The 23,535-nt window shown below is 43.7% G+C and overlaps 2 protein-coding genes across 3 annotated transcripts; one reads left to right on the top strand and one right to left on the bottom strand.

The window, feature by feature from the left end:
• Positions 1 to 18,081, bottom strand: LOC311043818 (somatomedin-B and thrombospondin type-1 domain-containing protein). Of its 2 annotated transcripts, none has more exons than XM_084055190.1 (5): positions 17,575 to 18,081; positions 7,266 to 7,448; positions 5,515 to 5,605; positions 2,015 to 2,173; positions 1 to 1,914 (listed from the first exon to the last, which is right to left on the bottom strand). In XM_084055190.1, the coding sequence occupies exons 1-5, from the start codon at positions 17,819 to 17,821 to the stop codon at positions 1,809 to 1,811; spliced, it is 786 nt and encodes a 261-aa protein (XP_083911316.1). In that variant the 5' UTR covers positions 17,822 to 18,081; the 3' UTR covers positions 1 to 1,808. The 2 variants fall into 2 exon arrangements, with proteins under 2 accessions (XP_083911316.1, XP_083911315.1); XM_084055189.1 differs by having other exon boundaries at positions 7,266 to 7,451.
• Positions 18,082 to 19,098: 1,017 nt separating this feature from the next.
• Positions 19,099 to 19,401, top strand: LOC311044020 (small ribosomal subunit protein eS24-like; the record flags this gene model as incomplete). The annotated part of the gene is made up of 1 exon (XM_084055442.1): positions 19,099 to 19,401. One exon carries the CDS (start codon positions 19,099 to 19,101, stop codon positions 19,399 to 19,401), a length of 303 nt encoding a protein of 100 aa, XP_083911568.1.
• Between the last annotated feature and the right edge of the window lie 4,134 nt (positions 19,402 to 23,535).

Below are 23,535 nucleotides of genomic sequence, written 5' to 3' on the forward strand. Positions count from 1 at the left end.
CACACGAGAGCATACCAGGCTTGTTCCTGGACTCAGCAACACACTACTGTACTGGGTTCATCTGTAGTGCGTTCTAAAGAGACACTCAACATTGACAACACAGGAGAAGACGGGAGGAGAGGAGGAAAAGGAGACACAGCTGTGTGCCCATGAGGCTTTGGGGGAGCTCAGGGAGGAGATGGTGCTAATAAGCGATGGGAGTGAATAACTATCTGGCCTGACGGGGCTACGGAAGTGTGAGCAATGTTGGATGATGCCTTACTGATAAAACTCACCTGTGTAGCTAATACGATTTTAAATGCGGGAGGAAGTGAAAACAAAATTAAAAGATGTTAGCTTTCAGTCATGGACACGCAGGAGAAAGAGAACCACTGAAATGACGGTCCGTACAAAGTACCTATAGGCAACCATTGAAATCATTGAGTAGATCACTGCTCAGGAACAGGATGGTTACATTCTTGGGGAGTAAACTACAAGAGACAATTGATTATAGGGACGCAATTTAGTCCAGTAGGGAGTTTTTAGCGCCTCTGAAGCCTTGTGAACGAAAGGCTTTTGGACTGGGTGCAACCAGAGAAGTATGTTTTATACTGGTGGATACACAGAATTAAAGCCATCACATATACAGTAGAGTACATCACACACATTAATCAAAAGTAGAAAATGTATAAAGCAAAATAATATATTTATATATTTATACATAATCAAAATGCAGTTGCATTCATGGAGGTAGACACTATAAACATGTAGGCTATTCCTGATGCATTTTGATTTATCTCTGTTGTTGGACCGTTGGTGAAAAATGCAACATCACATGTTCTAAAACATGATTTAACTCTCTTTACTGTCATTGGTGTTGAATGAATTAGAAATCCAGTTGACAACACCCCACCCTTTACTACTCAAAGCCCCAAGATCTTCTTCGAGGGGCCATCCTACACGGTTTCCGCACCACACATGCTTCTGAAAACCTAAGAAGCACATAGAGCTTGGTGCAACGTCTACAGGCAACCATGGCAACTACTGGGTCATCACTGAGAGCAACATAACCCACAATCCCAATAATACAATCTTCATTAAAAAAAGAAATAAATCTTACATTCACATCCATAGTAGTAGTATTTAAATTACTCTATGTACTAAAACAATAAATATGCAAATAGTAAATCATTTTAGACTACTACTGTTTGCAAATAGTAGTGTTTATTGTTGTAATTTTGTATTATTGCATTTGTCATTTAGTTGTTCACGGATTATTTTGCTGTAAATGTGTCATTAAATATTCCTGTAATTCTAGTTATTCTGTACAATTTTATAAGGTTTGGGAAAGCATCAGTTATGATTTATAGGACATTATATATTAAAAATGTAATCGTTAAAGTTTGCATAGTACAATAATATAGTAGGCTTATAATATAATAAAAAATACCCATGGCCATGTCTTGAGATAATCATAAGACAGTATATTTTCAAGGCATCTTACGATGTCTATAAGATTCAGTGGTAAAAAACAAAAATAAAAAACAAAAACCGCATAGCTGTCACTGTGCTTTGGAGGAAAACGATAAAGTACATAGTGTGGTGTAAAAATATAGGTTTACAAGATTTCTGAGTGCATAGTATGAGTGTATACGGTACTGAGTATGAGGTGGATTGGGTAAAAATGGCAGGACACCACAGATCACCTCTAGTCACGCTGGACTCGGGGAGTCTGGATTTAGATGGCAGGGTTCTCCTTGGCTGAGTTGGAGCTGCTGTAAAGATGTCCCAGCGTCATGGGTGAGAGGGTTTGTGATGTGGCGGGCGGCTCACACGAACAGCACAGAATACGGTGGGCACCGGCAGCCGTCTGAGGATGATTCTCGCACCCATGAGCCGTGACATCCAGGCGCCGAGGCTGCAGTCCAGAATGTTCTAGGAATTCAACATGAACATTGATTTGCGGCTGTGTAGACGTATATTGTATATTAACAATCCGGATTTGACTGTGTACATAATAATTCTGGTTTCTTACTTGGTGCTCTCTAGGCCATCACCACTACAGCGGTCTGTCTTTGACATGGCGTCACTCTGGCACTCTGCACAGACCAGTCTCTCTCGGACCAGCTGGGCACTCCACAGTTTGAGTTTGCATGCTGGATTAGCCTGTTTTATCCGCAGGTACACACAATAACTGGAGAGAGAGAGACAGACAGACAGAGAGACAGAGAGAGGGAGAAAGAGTGAGCGAGAGCAAAAGAGAGAATCATCAAGAAGTTCATGGATATTTTTCACATCCATAAGTGAATGGTTAAAGGCTTTAATATAACTCATTCTCCTCTACCGAAGGACCTCGTGAATATTTGGTACTGAAATCCAGACACATGGCCTGCAGGGTGAACCCAAGCCAAAACACACAGCTGGACTTTGAGATTACTCTAAGAAACCCAGATAGTGAACAGACTGCCAGTCACAACGCAACATACCTAACCAGTAGTATCTCATTGTTTGAATCAAGTCTAGGCTGTTATCATTCTCTCATGATGTACTGTATGCCACTACAAACATCAGCAAAATAAATCCATCCAGGAAACCTTCAGAAGTACCTGAAGAGTTACAGGCTGTTTTAAAGACTCCAAAACGGCATTCTTCTGTCTTCTTCTATCTCTACCTTGAAGCAATCAGCAATCAACCTACGATGGACTGATGAAAGACACCATGGAGGTCCGACCCTTCAAATTAAGTTGGATCAGTAACTACAATCACACATAAGATGATAAAAGACTGTTGTTAGCCATTGGAAGACCCATAAGGTCCAAACCGGTTGGTGTTGTGGCATTATTACTATACCCACTTCATCGTACTAAACTTGATTTATACAACACCTTTATTAAATAGAGTCTAAATGCATTACAGAATTAAAATAGAAAACAGTATGAAAACAATGTTTTTTACCGTAACTACACTCATCTCCTTGAGATGCTTAATATAAACCGGCAAAAACGTGTCGTTTTGCAACGTGTTGTGAGCTTGTAGATCATCGTCTATATTCAGTGAAAAGCAAGAATTCCCTAACTGTGGTGTGTGCACCCCCTGGTGTGCGCAAGCTGCCTCTAGAGGGTGCATGACATTAATAGTGTAATGGTGGTGCTGGTGTTATAATTACAAATATTATCAACACATACATTTCTCTGAACTTTGACATTTCTCCAAACAAATACCTCAGTAGGTCAGTTCACGTTTTCTTTTCAAACTATCTGAGAAGGTCATATTCTATCACTGGTAAACATAATGGTAACATTGCACCAAATTGGAGAAATCTCACAACAGAATCACCTGTAGGGGAAAAAAGGAGGGGACCTACCTACTAGAGCCCTGGGTGACTCCGGTCAACAAAGTATATAGGGTTTACATCGTTAAGTAACTCAATCGTTTTCTATTTCAGTGTGTCCAAGCAGGTCATGGTCACCTACAGTAACACCAGGCTTGCTCATACTGTGAACTCAAAACAATAATGAAGGCTTGTTTTCCAGTTCACTGTGTTCTCTGTGGCAGCTACTTTGAACTTGAGTCCTATTTGTTTTGTCTCTGATCCACTTGGTTGTGACTAAAAATCATCCGCATTAGGATGTTTTGCTAAATGAAATATGAACCTTTGCCGCAAGACCTCGATCACACCCAGAATTTACAAGTGGTTTGTACTTTGGCAGAATTATACCAAGACAATGGGATCGGGATGACAGTTGCACCATCTCATTTGTAATGGACCCCTCCAGGGTCCATTTAGAGTGTTCAGGCTTGCATTGCGGTTCAAGTCATAAAATGTGAAGAAATATTGAGCAACAACAATAAATTCAATGCTGCAAACAATAAGGAAAGGAAATCTTGTTTTCAGACCTGTTCTGGCTTAAGTCTGTGTTAAGCTATATGTAAGTTAAAGCTGCTATCTAGAACTTATTTTAGTGAATAAAATGTTATTTTGACCAATCTGTATGGTAGGGTTACGGTATGGTATATTTATACAACTAATTAGCACATCTGTGGTGGTTGGAGGTGGTCTACCTGCTCTTCTAGTTGATAAGTGGTGCCTGAAGCTCAAAGCGCAATATCTCTCCTGGGCAAGCAGGTGTTCTATCTTAGCTCAGTGATAGAAATGTTGTCTCTTATGCTGGAGACCTAAATCCCAGGAAATCTGACACACTGTCTTGCTATAAGGCTGATGCTGATCATTTTGTACACCAAAGATAACCCTTACAGATCATAATTTCATCCCATTTTGGCACCAGGTCAGAACCAAAATTTCTGGGTCAATTTCCAAGACACTGTTGGCAACTAGTCAGCGTGCCAGATGTCCATGAGAAATCAGCCTAGCACTGTGTTAATCATGGATAAGGCCTCACATTTATGAGTAATCCACTTCCAATCCTCACTTGCTTTGTGCTTCAGTCAAAACAAAGGTATCCGATGTCCACTTTAATCTGGGTAAAAGGCTTGGTTTAGCCAGGAAACAGGCCAAGATGTGTGTTCCCTGGGGTCTGATTGTCCTGACACTGAGCCCCACCCACAATCAGCTTTGATCAGAGGTGACGTGCATGCAGAGAAGTTTTGCCCTTTACGTGGTGGATTAGTACTGCTGCCATATCAATCAAGGTCAGCTCATCACACAAACATACAGTGACAAAGGTTACCTCCTGCCGTCAAAGTAATTTCAAGCTTAGTTTGTGCGTTATGGTAACCTTGGCCTAAGTCTCAATTTCTTATCTTTTGCTACTCAGGGTGATCTGAAAACAAGTCAAACTCAAAACTTCACATGAATTCCATCTCAAAAGGTTTTTGAAATAGTGGCATAGAAATGATAAAACAGGCAAAGTTTTCAAAAATAAAAGCTTCAGCCTCAGAGCAATATAGGCAAGTCAATAATAATAATAATAATAACAATAGTACTTATAAGAGAGTAATATATGAGAGTCTACAGACCTTTAACTCTCAGTTAAATTAAAGCTGCAATCCGTAAGATGTAAGTACTTCTTCTGCGCAGGAGACAAAATATATGCCAAAATATAAGCTAAGATGTGAGGCCGACTTGGGGGGAGATACTGTGCATTGAGCTTCAAGCAATACCACTCAACCAGTAGTGTTCCTACCTGATCACGGTCAAAATGTCTCAGACAGTAGAAGAGCAGGAAGACCACCTCTATCCACTGCAGATGTGCTAGTTAAGCCTAATTTATACTTTATGAGCGAAGCCATGGCTCATACCTCTGTACTAGATACTATTGGAAGCTATGAGCCATGAGCCATGAGCCACGAGCCACGAGCCACGGCTCATGGCTCACAGTTAAGGTTTAACTGTGCAGTAGTTACTGTGTAGTAGACTGTGTAGTAGTTACCGACCCACCCACCCCTCCCCCCTCCGAACTCTACATCCCTTACATGTGCGCATGACTATATGCTATAGAGACCAAGTAGGCTGTCTGGGTCAGTAGTCTCGCACTGGTGTTTGTATTAGTTGCCTGCTAATGGAAGCCCCTATACCTGGGCCTCTCCTCCTTCATCAGCATGTGTGGTCGTCTCCAAGGGTCCTTGAAGTTCCTCTTGAATGAATCAGGCAGGATCTTTGCCACCTCTGCAAGGAGTGGGATTGGGGGAAAAGCAATACTTTAAAACCCAATCATGTCATGTTATAAGAGGGAGAGCATTACAAAAAGGTGAGCAGGTGTGCACATCCAACCCAACTGGGCTCAGGAGCAGAACTAACTACAAAAGAAAGAAATTCTTTCGTCATATGGACCTTCATCTGGTTGCGAATATTTCCTCCTTTTATAAGAGGGAGAGGACACATGGGTGGCAGTGGTGAGCTGTGGATTTTTGAACTAAGGGTACTGTATTTTATGACGTCACGCGCGCGCACATAGCCACTCAGCTCAGTGCTAGTTGAAATACTGTATTCAACATGTGATTATTAATGTAATCATATGTATTATTATTTTGTTGTATTGTTGCATTGTTAATTTGTTGTTTTTATTTTTGTTTCAAATTAATTATTTTATTTTCCTTTTAATTTTATATAAAAGCCCTTTACATAGACTCACCCACACATAAGTAGGCCTACTTAAAATAATCAGACAACTTGTCTTTGTCTTGTCTCAGAGAACTGGGTCCTCTGCTAAGCGATCCCCTTCACACCTTGCAGTGCAGAGATGTTGTCTGTCATTGTGAGAGGAATGTAACACATTCAATTCAAGTCCGTGTCTTTTCTCGAGTAACCTAATGTTATGCAAAGCAGCCAGGTAGACGCTATTGAGAACGGCTCGCCACTGACGGCGCGAACCTTGAGAGGCTATTGTTTTTAAACTTTAAGGCGTTAAAGACCGCCGCTGACGATTGCGTGCACGCGCGCCCCCAGCTCCCACAGTGTCAGAACTAAGGGTACGCCGTACCCCCTACAGCTCAACCCTGCGGTGAAAGCACATACACACATTTCAAGTTTCACTCGCAATATCTTCTCCCATTCATATGATTCATTGACCCATGATTGTTGGCTTAGGCAAACAAACGTATATGAAAGGAAGTACTACTATTGCGTAAATCATTGACTGTGTAAACCTGAGCCTTTCTTGGAAGTCTTGGACTCTGCTGTTTCACTACTAGGAAAGTGATTCAATGGGAGAAAGGGTGGATTTGAAGCAGTGCAGCTGTAGATAAGACTCTGGACCCGTTTTGTGTGAACATGATGCTAACTGTCAACAACAGCTACCTCAGAGAATATTGAAATGCCAAATGGATGTACTATAATTGGCCCCATAGAATTTTGACCAGGTGTACAAGTAGATGTGGAGTGCACATGCACTTACTCATGCACAGAACGTTGTCTGTGCAGAACTCCCTGTCTGACTTAAGCCTGATATAAAGTCTGATTTATGCTTTGTCGTACAATGATACGCTTCGTCACATTGCAATGTGCTATGAGCTTGTACTATTTTCAGAATCACCAAATTAGGTACAAATTGGTCTTGAGTCATGTGACAGAGAGGTTTGTTTACTCCTTTAAGCCTTGAGCTGATGGCTGCCATTACCCATGTGTTTATGTTGGGTAAGATACCCGCTATACCCTAAATACATTCATCAGAGGCAGCCGTCGTCTTACCGTTTCGTGGACTACATGATTGCTACCTTTTCTGCCTTAATAGAGGTGACAGGGAAATAGAAAAACGTATGCAACAGAGGTGTGGTAAAAGTGCAACATCTAGTGACTGAATGATGTCTATTGCTCCTTTAAGCATTACCTTTGGAACTGCTGCAAACGGCGTCGTTTCCGAAGCATCCTCTTCGCTGTTTGAGGTCAGGGCAGGGCGTGCCTCCGTTTCTAGGGGGAATGGATACTTGGCGACTCCGCTCCGTGCTGCCAACCCCGCACAGAGACGTGCACGCAGACCAGGGACCCCATGGTCCCACCACGCAGTCAATGGCTGCTGGGGAAGCAGGGAGAAACTGAGATCAGCTGAGGGTTGGGTGAGTTAAGAACATATAGGTCAAAGATGTAAAAACAAGTTGCACAGCGTTTGCTCTTACTTCATACTTGTCCATTTATTGGGATGGGGTTGCCCTTAAGTGTGCAAGTGAATACACAGTGTGAAGAGGACCGTCTTAGCGGCTGGAATCAGTACAGAGGCCTGGAGTAGGGTTTAACCCGTAGGTGTATTTATTCACAAAACATGACAGACATTTAGGAGAAAACACCCAGACCTGGTAGCATTTGGCTTCTCACCCTCATCTCTGCTGTTGTGAAACGACAGCAGCCTTTTATAGCCAGCTGGAGCTAATGAATCTGGACTATACCATTTTACTGCACCAGTCATAGGGGTGTTTCTAAAACATATAATAAATACCTAACTAAACATACAATAAATACATGAATATAAATAGCCTTAAACACAAGTATTACAAGTCTCATTAACTACACAGGTTATTCAATAATTCCTTCTTCACACTACAACATCATTTCATTCACACCAGCACATCATAACCCCCCCAGCTATCCTAATATGGTCCAGCCCAATCATGCTGACACACACAGGCAATTGTTAGGCATTCAATCAGACCTCAACAATAAAACTTACATTGCACCTCAACCATATTGCACCTAGTCTCCATTGTATTGCACCTACAAAACACATTACACTTGCCCATCATGATTGTCAACACGTCACCCCAGGTGGAACTCGTTGGCTGAGTGGCCATCTCAGTCATCAGGGAACAAATCAATGTATTCAACAATAAAATAATGGCTATGCAAATTACTAAAGTGCTAATACTTTGTGCAATTAAATCAACTTGGGTTTACAATATATGTGCAACACTTGTAACAGGTCCTCTTTGTTACACACAGGTGCAGAGCTGCATATGTACAATACTGAATAAAATATTCATCTACAGGTATGTCTGGACGGGTGGCAAGTGCATTGTCAACAAAGCCAGACTCAGGAAGTCTATGTCTAGCTATGTGGCGCCCTACAAACAGGAGCCTACATTCTACATTCTGTGTTCACCTCTGGTTTCTGTTAAGCCACCCATACATAAAAACTCCAATTGCGTACTAATGCACGCACGCACGCACGCACGCACGCACGCACGCACACAGTAGCTGCAACAACAATCAAGTCACCCATTCAGAGAGTCATTTTAACCAATTAAAGTGGAGGAGGCGGAAGCTCTATTAGTTAGATGGCTGCTCTGATCAAAGTCAAACCTCTCCCAGAGTAATGAGGCCTGGACGAACAGATTTAACAGCTGAGAACAGACATTTAACAGTCTACTTCTGAAAGAGGGAATGACACACGAGTACTCAAATATCAATTTAAGATGACATGCAAGTTTGGCTACACAATTACAAAATTATTCATACATTTGTTGGCATGCATGCACGCACATGCATGTGCACGCATGTGAATGAAACCAAAAATTCACAAGTAGCATAAAATGTACTGTTAAAAGCACACAAAACACTGAAATGTTTTTGTTTTGTTTTTAATTCATTTTCATTCCAGCATTTATAGCCTATGCTTAATTCGTCTGTATAATAAGCACATACAACTCTTCAGGATAGTGGAAGCAGGTGCACACAGCTTGAACTCCCTTCATTGTCCTTTGTGGAATTATGGCAAGTGCGGGGATAAATATACCATAACTGAATCTAATCCCCCATCATCATCTCATTTTCCTCACTTTGTCACCATAACACACTGACACACATACGCACGCGCAGTCGCACACGCACAAGCGCACACAACACACACACGCACACAATGCACGCACACAACGCACGCACACAACGCACGCACACAACGCACGCACGCACGCACGCACGCACGCACACACACAGATTAAGCATATGTGTATGAGAGTCAAAGCAAGTGAGTGTGTGTATATGAGAGAGTGTGTATGAGTGGCTGCGTGTGTGTACTGTGTTGTGTGAAAGTGAGAGGGAGAGAGAGAAAAAGAATGAGAGAGCGAGAGCTTTCAAGGTACCGCCTGCTCAGTTTATTCCCATGGTCCTGTTGGGGTGTGTGTGGGGAGGGGGGGTCTCAGTGACACAGGCAATCCACAAAGCCATTGTGGAATCTCTGCATTCCTGCACATTAGTGCTGCCCACCTGACGCTCGCCTTTCCCAGATAACCACACACACACACACACACACACACACACACACACACACACACACACACACACACACACACACACACACACACACACACACACACACACACACACACACACACACACACACACACACAGCCCTGACCATTTATTTTCCCAAATAAAACCCCCAACCGCTTTGAGCATGTTCCACCCTCGGTTGTCACTTACACAGAAAAACTTTAGACCTGTTGGAGTGACATTATAAATAATAGATTCTTCTTATATACGTTCCACGGTCTCTTTGCCTATCCTTCCTTCTTGATATATAATCGCAAGCTTATTGGCCGGCTTGTGCATTTTGCAGCATTGCTCTTCTTACAGAGGAGAGAGAACATGTGAGGCAGGCAGAGCAGTTGTCAGACTCAGGGGTCTTTTACTGCTGAGGGAAGGCCAACAGGCAGGGTGTGCCCCGCCAGGGTCGACTGGTTCCCGCACCCAAGAGGAAATATGGGGTATTACCCCTCTGGTGACACGCACACGCACACGCACACGCACACGCACACGCACACGCACACACACACACACACACACACACACACACACACACACACAGCTCAGAATGTGTCTGGAGGTCTCAGCCCATTGCCCCTGAGCCACCAGGGGTCACAAGGCAATTAACAAACATTGGTGGCCCCCGCTTGGTTGCTGGTACCACCGGCGCAAGAATTCCACCACCCACATGATAACACCGCTGACAGTCTGACACTGTCTGACCCATGGGCACTTTACCGCGACTGCTGTCCCCTGCACCCCTCCTGTCATCGACAACTTCTCCAAAAACAACCTTCGAGCCCCGGACCCCCCTGGTGCTGGTGCTTGTCAGCATGTTCAGCTTTTGTCCCCTCAAAAATAAAATAGCAACTGTTCATAACATGCAAGTGCCTGTAAGATTTTCTCCATTTCAGACATATTCAGTGAGTGATTGATGATGATGATGATGATGATGCTTAACATCAATGGACTTAAGGCTATTGTCAAATTACAGTATTTGCTAAGATTTCAGTGTATAATGGCTGTATATAGAGTGTGCAACACTGTATTCACAATAGTTAAACAGAAAGGAAAAGAGAGAAAGCTGAAAGAAAGAAAAACACTTGCACTACACAGCACAGCAGTTAATTTAATTCTTGAGTACAAATGTACAGTAGAATGAAAGCAATGTGGATGTTTTGACTGCTTGGAGAGGGTTATTTCCCATTTGTGTTCATGGAACAGCTTCAGACAAAATGTCTCGATACTTGTTGAACCAAAATAAAAATGAAAGTCTACGCAAGTTCCTCTCCTTTATCTTATACTTTGGCAGGCAATCTCAAGGCAGAAACTAAACTAAAGCTAAAGAGAGCAAAATGGATTGTCTTGCCAGTGAGATGGTGCTACAGTGTCCCTCATCCAGCTCTTTCTTCCTCTATTCCATTTTATGGTTTCATAACAAAGGGGTTATGAACCTGCTATCAGACCAGCCGTCCCAGTTTGCATTGTTTCCCCCCCTTTATCTGTCTGTCCCCCACTATCCCATCTCCCCATCTGTCCTCTTGTTTTGTCCCGCAGCCCCCCCGCCCCTTTCCTTCCTCCTCCCCTCCCCCACCTCCTCCTCTCTGATGGGACCCAGATGTCCAGCTGTTGCACAGGACCCCATTCCCCCCCCCCCCCCCCCCCCCCACACACACACACACACACACACACACACACGCACGAACACGCACGCACACGCACGCACGCACGCACGCACACACTATTAAACTCAGTTAATAATGTTGTACAACAAGCATAAACCTGTTAATAGGTGTGAAGGACACAGGACTAAACCGTAATAACAGGCTTGACGTCTTCAATGTTTCCTGCAGACACTGCAGGGCGAGCTGAGCAGAGTGGACTGAGGACTCATTTACAAAACACAGCTGAGACAGCTTTTTGTAAAAAAAATGAATGAATAAAATGAATAAATAAAGATGTTATAAACCGCTGCTGACATAGAGGTTGGTTAATCCGGGGAGGGAATTTGGGATTGTCACAGTAGCGAGGGATAGGATACAGGTGAAAACAAAATGGAAGTCAGGAGATCAAATGGCTTATATTCTCAGAAGTATGAGGCAAGAGTCCCCCAGTCCTGCTCATGTTTGAGCAGGCAATGCATCCATGTGTACCAAATTCACTCTGCTGCACCTTCATCCCACTCTCAACTCTCACTCTACACAGAATTGTTCTCAGTATTGACACTTTCAGAGTTCAATTAACAATTCAAACCTAATTGAACAGCATAAATGTTGAGGCTGGAGAAGACACAAGAGTGAAGACATGCACAAGCTATCTTGTGCTCGATAAACAAGACAGGGTAATAACGCTGTGGCTCCCATGTGGATCTCTCTGTCAAGTCTATGATGTTAGTTATCTATGACATCAGTCATGTTACATGTATGACGTTAGTCATCTATGATGTCAGTATTACTGTATGTTTTAGTCATCCCCAAATTTGGCCAAAGTTTCAGCCCAATCTGAACTCCTTTGACTTTCAGTATAAAATTAAAGTTTTAAAAAGTTTAATATTTCAAAAACTATATGTGAAACATTAATTTCCTTGACCTACTGGCAGCATGCGCAATCAATTTGGGCAGGCAGGCAGGCAGGCAGGCACGCACGCACGGTCGCACGCGCGCACGCACACACACACACACACACACACACACACACACACACACATACACACATACGGTACAAACAGACCCTCTTCTAGAAGGCTCTGCCCCTACAGTGCCATAAACAATAACTTACGGCCGAAGAAAAGCTAAAACAATGTATTGGATTTTACCCTAACCTAGTCTGATTTGTCTGAAACATTTCAATGAAGTATTGAATTCAGTGTTCATCTATATGCTTTTACAATAGTTCTTTAAGTTAAATAAGCTACCGTAACTATTACCTCAACCATGCTCGTCAGGAATGGTGTAAGTTGGGTACGATGCAAGTTAGGAATGCATGCAGCATGCTCCACCCTGTTATGCAATACCTGTTGTACCTACTGGCTGTACCCGTTGAGAGAACCCAGGGAGTGCGGTACCTGTTACCCATTACTAATAACGTTAGATATTACAATCAATGAGCAGCAGTTATAGTAGCTGGTAGCAAACAAATGGTTGTCGCTGAGCTGTCGGGAAACTCCTGCGGGTATTAAAAGTCTTTGGCATTCACACAGCAGATTTATGCCTTAACAATTGTGCATTATATAATAATAAGTGCACAATCTTTTTTTTTATAAGAGCCTTTGAGAGAGATTCCAGTTATAGACTGATCAGGTGGGACCATTGAGAGAGCCTTCCTGTATAGCTGTCCCTCCATCAGTTCAGCTGTTCGTTTTTTGCCCAGTCTTGCCATCCACCAGGGTAATGCTGTGCATCTTTGTATCCCAATGAGGTGGCCGCGTCGAGGGCGTTCTTGCTCCTAATCCCAGCCAGGCAGGTGAAGACAAAGGCTATCTGTCGGTTGGGGCTTATCTCCACCATACTTCTCCTTGAACTCCTCTGGGTCCAGTTGAAGGGCAAGGTTCACCTGTCCCAAGTTGATGGCCAGGATCTGCTTCAGTTGGTCATAGGTCACGTCTGCGTTTCCTGACGACGAGCTGTAATACCGCAACAATTGTCTTAGAGGTCAGCGCATATGAACAACGTGCGTGAGTGTTGCTGACCACCAGACTGGACACAGTAGTGGACAGTGATCGTCCCGAGGTGTTGCTGACCAGACAGGACACAGTAGTGGACAGTGATCGTCCCGAGGCACAAGGGGTCAAGAGCAGACGAGGAATCACACTAGCAACCTTCTGAGAGCCATAGATAGCACACTACTTCTACACAAATTGTAGACCTACTACTGTACACGGATTTCACAGATTTTTTTTTGCCAGATTCCTGTCTATTCTAACAATACACACATATGATATGTTGAGTCGACTGTTATGGTTAATTTTACTACACACTAATGTTACTACACACACCACTACACCACCAGTCTGGCACTGACCTGTTGTGCACGATACCACTTACAGTGTATTGGTGTAGTAGCACAAACATGACACAAAGGTCGGCCAATCCGTGAAGCCGATGAGTTGGGTTGTCCAATCAGGGAAGCCGATGAGTGGCCCGGACTGCTGGCGTAGCGGTCCGGTCACCTAGGCCTGTCAGTGTGTCGCGGGTTAAAGTAAAATTTCTGCTCCCCTGGAAAGCAGAAAATATTCCCTTTCCCCACTTTCCCTACTGTGTGTGTATACTACCTGAATACTAGGAGAAACAGGACAAAAAGCCATACAACAGCTGGCCAGTCTCAGCACAGCAGTGCCAAACCCTTGACTACAACCATGGCCCACACCATGGTCAGAAAGAGGGCGGGTAGGAAGAAAGGAAAACATCCTGGCATAACAACATGCTCTGGAGGCAGAGGAAAGGAAAACAGAAGGGATAAGTACGAGGGAGGAGAGAGGAGGACGACCAGATGAATGATGGTCAGACCTCTGATGTGTCCTGTTGAGATGAGAACAACCAGACGTCACAGTTTAAAAATCCTCAGTAAGTTAATTTGGAAATGAGTTAGTTAACACTGAGAACTTTGCTGTGTGCTTAGGCCTACAATCCAAACATAATGGGATTAAGATTGACGATTATAATGAAATGTTTACACACATCCCCCCACCTGCTGCTGTGTGGCAACACGCGTGGTTTCGAGTGCATTATTAAGCATTTGTTTCCATTGGGTTCAAACACGTCTTTCTATCTTTCCTCTGATGTCACCCACCGTGACAGGCCTTTACTCACCTGCAGCTGACAGGGTGTTAATTATAGACCAGGACAGACGCTGCCTTACAGAGCTGCAGAATCAGGTTCAGATGAGTCTAACGGCAGGCAAGAAAACAGAGGTGCTTCAACTGGAGCCAAAGTGACACAATTTTGTTTATGCAGTAAAGGTTTCAGAGAGAAGAAGAAGGGAGGGGGAGAGAGAGAAATATTTCAGGATAGACATTTTGCAAGAGAGGGAGTCGTATTTATTTTTCATTGGCCCATACTGGGTTCATAGGTCACAGCCAGGTTTACAAAGCTGTGACAAAAACACCAGAACAGGCTATAGACACCCCAGTGTATCTCTAACCTGTCAAACTAAAGTTCCAAACATAGGTTACCCTCAAAGCCTCTAAAATTGTAAGTGTTATGATAGTTTATTACAACAATCGTTCAAATAACACTCTTCAAGGAGTTTTTGGCTCCATCACTTTATACAGAGCCGGTGTCCATTTGGCAAACAGCAACTCCCAATAACACCAGACATCAGTAACTGCATGAGTCGTGAAACAATTTCATTGAAACTAAATCTAAACACCTGACCTTAAAAACTGAGATCATAAAAACTGCTGTTCATCATGTGAAGGGAACAGTACTTTAATCTGCATAATTTATGTAGTACACAACCCCTGCTATATGATTCACTGTAAGCTCTGGCTCCCAGAGACGGTTCCGTTCTGTTTTGCTCGGCACTGGCTCTGTCACACAGACACGCAATGTCCACTGTGTTAATCGCCTCAGTCTGGAAGCCGTTAGAGGGACCTTTCAGGGGCCCGCTGCTGTCAAACACAGTATGGGGATGACCTAACACTGATCTGGGGTGGTGTCCTGGGCTTTCTCCTGTAATATTTCAGCTTGGCAGACGCAGAGGAGAGAAACTGGACCTGGATATGGTTATATTGGAATCCAGTCAGCTGGTTGTGAGATGACCTAATGATAGATGTTGCATCAACATTACCTCTACGGTGAGACTGGATTTGTGGCTGACTTGTTCCTTATCGAGTGTGCCAAAAATCCTGAAGGGGGCGTCAACAAGTGTCATTTGGTAGCGGCGGACATCTTTGAGGGGTATAAAACAGGTTGACTTAACATTGCACCCCTCAAGTATGTCTGCAGCTACTATGCCACGCCCCCCGTGGTGACGAGTCGTTGGCACGCACTATAAAGTGCAATAGGGCCCTATCAGATGGTCAGCGTTACGGTATTCCTCTCCACATTCTAATGTGTTTTAATAATCAAGCTCGTACAGTATGTTAATAACACAGAGAATAACACTGGGTCTAAACGAGGAAGGCCATGCGATGCATAAGCCAGTTTGGATGAATCGAGGAGCCAGCCAGTTCACATCACAACACAGAGACAGCACTCGAACAAAAAGGCCCACTGTGTATACTTTTAAATGTGCCTAAAGAGAGGGATCACTGCTGTGTTTTAAGTGCACTTGGAACCTAAGATCCTCCCTATAGGTGCTTGTTAGTGCTCACTTAAAACAAGGGTCTTGCTCTGAGGCCATCTATACGGAGATAATCACGGTATCTGAACTCAGGATGTTTCTACAAAGAGGCTCTGCCTTCCAGGTTGGAGTACATCCTGGGAGATCTGTAGTAATAATCTAACTCTGAGTGTAAACAATAGACTCTTGTGGCACCAATTTAGTGTTAAATAATCACTCTGGAATTTACATCTCTCTCTCTCTCTCTCTCTCTCTCTCTCTCTCTCTCTCTCTCTTTCTCTTTCTCTTTCTCTCTCTCTCTCTCTCTCTCTCTCTCTCTCTCTCTCTCTCTCTCTCTCTCTCTCTCTCTCTCTCTCTCTCCCCTCCCTGTCTCTCTCTCGATGTTCTCTCTATCACATCTCACACACAGTTTGACTTTGACTGTAATCCTGATGTTTGGCTGTCTGTTCCCATGGATTCCATTCGTCTGTTTGCCCATATATAGTGTCAGCTGTAATGTGCCCCACCCCCTCCGAACACTTACCTCACTATAATATATATTAATACCTTTGATTTATGTTGCACCTTCCACACATTCATTCAGCTCAACAAGCTGCACACCCCTCTCTCTCTCTCTCTCTCTCTCTCTCTCTCTCTCTCTCTCTCTCTCTCTTGATCCTAAACCCTAACCCTTACCGTAACCTTATAAACCATATACTAAAACTGACATCAAATTGGGAGTACCAATTTAGTCCCCCATAATACATGCAATCAACTGGTTTTGTCCCAAGATTTCCCAAAATGTGGCCTGTCAGGAACACAAACTCAAACACACACAAACACACACACACACACACACACACACACACACACACACACACACACACACACACACACACACACACACAACACACACACACACACACACACACTCTCTCCCTCATAAGTACACAAACCACTGTCCAATATCTCACCTCAAAACTTTGTCATCTGTGACCAGCCACTTGAAGCAAACAGCAATAATAAACAAAGACAGACAGCTATGTGAAGTATGTCTCACTGTCTCTGTGTCACCTCTGTGCCAACCATCTCAAACGGTAAAACAAATGTACAACAGGCATCACTGGACGATACTTCTGTTGTAAATAATGCAAGAACAATTCAAAAAGGAGGAAAAAGTGCAACAGGTGTTTTTTTTTGTTGCTTCGTTTTGTTCCTGGGGCTAACGGTTTCATCACTTACAGCAAACTTTTTCATGTCAAGCACCCCCAAAATGACATGTATTTGGCCGCGGACCCCCATGTCAAAATATTTTGTGCCAGGGGCAACCCCAGAAGCAAAGGTTTGAGTTACCAAATGTTCGCTTTAAAACATATTATATTCAAAGATTTGCACACGTTTTTCACGATTTTTCAAAAATAGCAGATCTACAAGCTCATAGTGTGGCACCTAGTACCGCGCTATGAGCTTGTAGATCTGCTAGAATAGCCAAAGTATAAAAGGTTTAAGTGGTTAAAATGATTGTGATGCTATAGGCTATTAACACATTTGGGGAACCCATGGAACACCCCCAAGGACCCCTTGAGGAATCCCGGACCCCACTTTGAGAACCAACGGACTTAGAACAGAACAAGCAAGCTCACCAGATACTTGACACACGCGCTGGTAGTCCTCGCAGCAGTCTCCCGTCTTCTGACAGTAGGTATCACAGTAGCAGACCGTCTTGCGCTTGCTGTACTCGGAACATTCGTTATTTCGCCCGGTGCAGCAGTTCAAGGGGCTTTCTCTCTCCCCGCAGCCCGCTTCGGCTTCATGGGAAAGAAGAATCACCGCCAGACATCCACACATAATGAACCCATAACGCGCTGAGATCCATCCATGCGCTCCCATGATGATGCGGACACTTGTCTGTCTGTGCGGCTCAAAGGACGGTGGTGGTGGCGGCACCGCGCACACTCCCGGTTTGCTGCTTTAATTGTATCCTGCCTTTCTGGGATGGCGTTTCAATTAGCTCTGCTGGTCAAGTACTAATGAGATAGATGCAGCGAACTGTGTTTATACAAAACGTAATGAAAGCAACCTGGTTTAAGGTTCGACGAGGAAACCAAAACAACAACTTTACAGCACCTTTCAGACACAAACACCGGGTCATCTACTACTACACGAACTACTGATGCGTAAAAGTGGAATCTACTGTAGGTTACACGGTGCTACATGCACTCTCCTTCCTCCCGCTGCCCCACGGACACCGCCCCTCAGAACACACACGCGCGCGCAAACACACACACACACACACACACACACACACACACACACACACACACACACACACACACACACACACACACACACACACACGATTGATAGGTCACAAGCCAAAGGCAGTTAGGCCTACTTATCCCTACACGCCAAACATTGCTTCAATAAGAAAGGAAAAGCAGAAGATGATGAGGAAGAAGTTAACCAAAACAATTGCACTTTAGGTTTATAAGTAAATACAGTTTTCTAATGGACTCTTACATCTCCAAATCAGAATATCAAATTCAGCACCAAGGACAGCAGCCAGTGGAGCCAATATTCAATTGTCTAAAAGCAGATGTGACTTATATTCATTGGATTGCCTTCTGAGGGCAGCATTTAGTTTGAGTGGGAGTCAGGGTGGGAGGCAGGTTCAATGGAATTTTGAATTTTGCAGCAGAAGCCATATTGCATCAGCTCTGCTCCAGCTTTTATCCAATCAGCATTTACAACTCTCCCTGGGTTTACCAAATATGGACATATAACCACCACCTGACAAATTTATGCTCCATAGTACAACATTGTCAAATATCTATAGGTTAAAAACACGTTGTGGTGCGACACATGTTTAGCCTGTGGATGCATTCTTTTGGCAAGTGACATCCTATTCCTCACACAATGGAGTTTAATTTAACTTCTATTGAAAACTAGTTGTCAACACTGCTGAACACACAGTCTGGCTGGGGCTGCTATGGGGATCAATTTACCATATTAGGGACATCAACAAGCTCAACTTCCTTGCTTGGCCAACCCAACCCATCAGCTTTGTGGATTGGCCAAACTTTGCATGATGTTTGTGCCACTGAATCAATATAAGTGGTAGAGCACACCGAATGATACCATTCTGTTACACAACAATGAATCAAAAGATGAGTGACACAGTGACGGTCAGGACCCGAAAGTTTGTGACAAACCTGTTGCTTCAGAGGAAGCAAATGGTCATCGATGTCCTCCATCCAGGCAAGTCCACAGTCCCCAAGACTGAGATCAGGGAGAAGCTTGCCAAGATGTACAAGACCACTCCTGATGTGGTGTTCGTCTTTGGCTTCAGGACCCAATTCGGTGGCGGAAAGACGACAGGTTTCGCCATGGTGTACGACTCCCTAGACTACGCCAAGAAGAACGAGCCCAAACACAGACAAGCTGCTGTTGCCGTGGGAGACAAAGTCTAGTCATTTGGATGGGGTCAGGGATGATCAGATTGATGTTCAAGTCCTCAACACAGTGTCTTTACGCTGGAGGAAGTTGACCCCAGTGACAACTGGAAGAGGAGAATGTCACCTTGATGTTCCATCCAATCCCGCTGCCACACAGCTGTGCTGATATATCATCTTCTACATGTTCATCTGGGGGGTTATACATACAGTATATGACACAAACAAAGTACTATAATGTACTTTATGCATTTGATGTTGACATCACAGATGATTCAAGCCCAATGTTTCTGGAATTGTTCCAGAGGCGAGGTACGGCCACTCTGTGTCTTCAGGAAGGTCATGTATATTCATGGAGGATACAAGTTGGACACCACCACAATGTTCTGGTCTTTAATTAACACCAGAGGCACTCCACCACCTGCTTCATTATGTCACTCTGCCACCATAATCGGGACAAAGATGTTCGTATTTGGGGGCGGAGCATCCTACTGTAACAACATCATCAGAGTGTTTGACACAGAGACGAACTTCTGGCCGAGCACACCTTCTGCACAGCTTCTTCCAGACTTCCTCAGGTTGATGATGTACACACCATCGCTTTTTCTCTTGTAGACGTACTGCTCCATCTGAAAGTCCATGTTGGTTCCTCCCAGGTGGAGCTTAAAAGTTAAGCTTTTAAGCTTTTAAAACACCCCCACCTCCGACTCTCATTGGACAGTACTTTTTGTACCAAATAAATCCTAGGTTCACATTACAACACCAGACCAAGAGGCAGTCCACTCAGAGAGTGGGCGGGGTCTATGGTCTGGAACCATAGATGTGAATTTTAAAAAAATGTGAATTTTAACTCTTTATTTTCAGGTTTCAAAGTTTTGTTAGACATGACATACAATCAAATAGTACAAAAAATTGGCAAGAAAAATAGCAGTAACAATAAAACATACAGATAATCATACACACAAACAAAAACAAATAAAAAGAGGTCATGGGACATTCGGTACCAGTAATAGAAGCAGAAACATGTTGACAGGATTTAAGACCAAATACAATAGGGAGGATGCAACCAGCCATGATCAGAGATCTGGCCCGCTATCTAAATAGTCCAGCCATTTCACCCATCTTTTTTCACCCAACTCCTTTTGGAGCCTCAAAGAATAGGTCATCTGCTCTAGGAGATGCAATTGTTTCACAGTACTGACAAATAGCCCCATAGTAGGGCAATTTTTCTGCAACCAGTTCTTTGTGATAGCTTTTTAGCTTGCTGCAAGTAGGATCTTAAAGGGACATTTCACCGATTTTGCATCAAACCCCTATTTTTATCTAGGTCTAGGACCCATAAACATGATCCTGGTGTGTTTTTTGTTTTATCTGTATTTTTAGATTTGTATCCATATCCTCAGAGACTATGAGTCATTTGACTCATAGTCTCTTTATCTCACCTTATTTCCATCCTGACTACAATGTAGACCACACCCCCACGCAGCCTCCCCTCCCCACAAGGAAGGGCAGTGCCCCAAAGCATTATGGTCATTGTAGTAATGCAGCAGTCCAGTCAGACCCCAGTCAAACACACAGACGTCTTCCAGGGGTGAAATTCTCCTTTAAGTAAATAAGAGTCATCCTGACTCAGTCCATTCGGGGTTTGTCCAAGATACAAAGATTCAAATGTATTATTGATACTGAAACCAAGAATTGTTTAGATAAGTGTTGCTACCTCCTTCCAGAAAGGTTGAATTACAGGACAAGACCAAAAAACATGTGCATGATCGCCCATAGTATCTCCACATTCTATCCAGCAGTCCAGCTGGTTCCCAGTTTGTTTAGACTTCTGTTTGGGAGTGATAAAGAAGCAGATTTGTTTTTTTCCAGCAAAAGTCTCTCCAGGTCAGGGAGTTAGTAGTCGTTGATTGTGTTTCCCATGAATCCGACCACACTTCATCACTTATGTCAATGCCAAGTTCTTTTTCCCATTGTTGTTTCACATATATCGTAGAATCCTTATGCAATGACATAATTCCATTGTATAGCTTACTTATAAGCATCAACAAATAGTCATTATAGTTGGTGTGATCCCCGGATTAGACCTTTTTATTTTTTTCCCGAAAAAAATCCTTAACTGCAGATATCTTAAAAAGTCCTGGCTAGCCAACCCATAACTCTGACACAAGTTTTCAAAACTGTCAATATCCCCTTTTTTAATCATTGTACATATGGAGGTGGCACTAAGACGAACCCATTGTCTATATCTGCCGTCCAGTAATGCTGGTATGAAGGCAGGATCGTATGCTGGCCAGCTCAAGAGCTTAGCCTCCCTCTGGAATGGGAAACGTTTAACCACTTCTAACCATATTTTAAATGAAAAATGTACCCATTGGCTCACTTATGTGAACCTTTCTTAGTGTTTTTTAGTCATGGCTGCCAGTTCCCACCTGATGTTGTGAGGGAGTTCTGACTGCTCCACACCGTACTGAATAACTACTAGCTTGCATAGTGTCTTCAGTGTTGGACTTAAATCTAAGATATATACAGATCATCAGAGATCGTTTTTTTGAGTGGATGTGGATTGTGTCCTCCAAAGAGGATAATACGATCTCCCACCATGCAACAGCACTGCATATAACTCTTAGAAGGGCCATTTCCCTGGAGTTGAACCTTCTTCCAGGTGAAGGTCACTGGGTTGAATTTCCACACATGATTTAAGTGGTAATTGATCCAGCCACCATAATATATGTACAGCTCTCCATTGTAGGCAAAGGCTGAACGATGACGTCCTTCTGGGAGAGGCTGTGCAGAAGGTGTGTTCAGCCAGCAGTTGGTCTCTGTGTCAAACAATCTGATCTTGTGGCATTCCCCGTAGCCATTCCGGACACCAGATATAATAAACATCTTTGTCCCGATGATGGTGGCAGAGTTACTATGTGAAACAGGGGATGGAGTGCCTCTGGTGTTAATTAAAGTCCAGACCATTGTGGTGGTGTCCAACTTGTACATTAGTGTGTCATTGGTGTATGCAGTCAGCTTTAAGCTATGGAGGATATAAGCTGACAGCTTATATCCTCCATAGATATACATGACCTTCTCCAAGACACAGGCTGTGTGTTGTTTCCTCGCCTCTGGAACAGTTCCAGAAACCTTTGGCTTGAACCATCTGTGGGCGTCAACATCAAATCCATAGAGAAGATTGCAGTAAGGACAACCTCCCCAGATGTAGATGCAATCTGCTATAAGTACAGCTGTGTGGCCTACACGCTTGGCGGGAACATCAAGGGGACCTTCTCCTCTTCCGGTCTTCGCCGGGGGCAACTTCGTCCAGAGTAAAGACTCTGTGTTGAAGACGTGCACTTCAATCTGATCACTGTTGTTCTTATGACATCCAAAGGAGTACAGCTTGTGTCCTACTGCAACAGCAGCATGGTCGTCCTTTGGTTCTCCTCTTAGATGCACCGTCCACGTCCAGCGTAACATCTCACACACCAAGAAGGAGGTGAAACCGATATGTAATGCTTTGGGCTGTGAAAACCAACTACTGATGAGTTGTATTGATGCTTATCTCTCTGGAAGGAGTTAATGTCGCTTGGGCCGCTGATGGAACTCAATTAACCAGGGTGTTCTGTTGCTTTTTATACCGTTGCGGCCCTGTTGTCATTACGATGATGTCGGTCATATCCATATATGGAGCGGGCTATGTCAGTTATGCCCAAACATGGGACTATGATGTCAGTCCTGGACGTTTCGGTTAGCTCCATAGTTGGGGTTCCAGGAGGGGTTCTCTGATGTCAGAGCTAGGTATATGTTAGTTATCTCCATGTATAGAAGCCTAGGAGAGATTCTATGATGTCAGACTTGGGGAGGTTGATTGTCTCCATCTATGGGGATCTCCATATATGGGAAGGTTGGGATCGAAAAGGTCACTAGGGGTCGGGACTGAATAGGTCATTCTTCCCCTTACATGGGTTTCCGGGCATCCTGCCATGGTCCACCTTGCGGTGGTATCCATCTATGGCTAATGCTGGCAAGTATGCCCTGAATGTTCTTTACAGTCTGAGTGTCCATTTTGCAGTCTAGCATCCACATGAAATTCAACCAATAAATAGTTGGATATATTTCTCAATATTCCAGCTAAAGTTGGCATTTGGAGGTCCTCATAAG

This window comes from Gymnoscopelus microlampas, assembly GCF_963454915.1.
Source record: "Gymnoscopelus microlampas genome assembly, chromosome: 4".
Taxonomy (NCBI): Eukaryota; Metazoa; Chordata; class Actinopteri; order Myctophiformes; family Myctophidae; genus Gymnoscopelus; species Gymnoscopelus microlampas.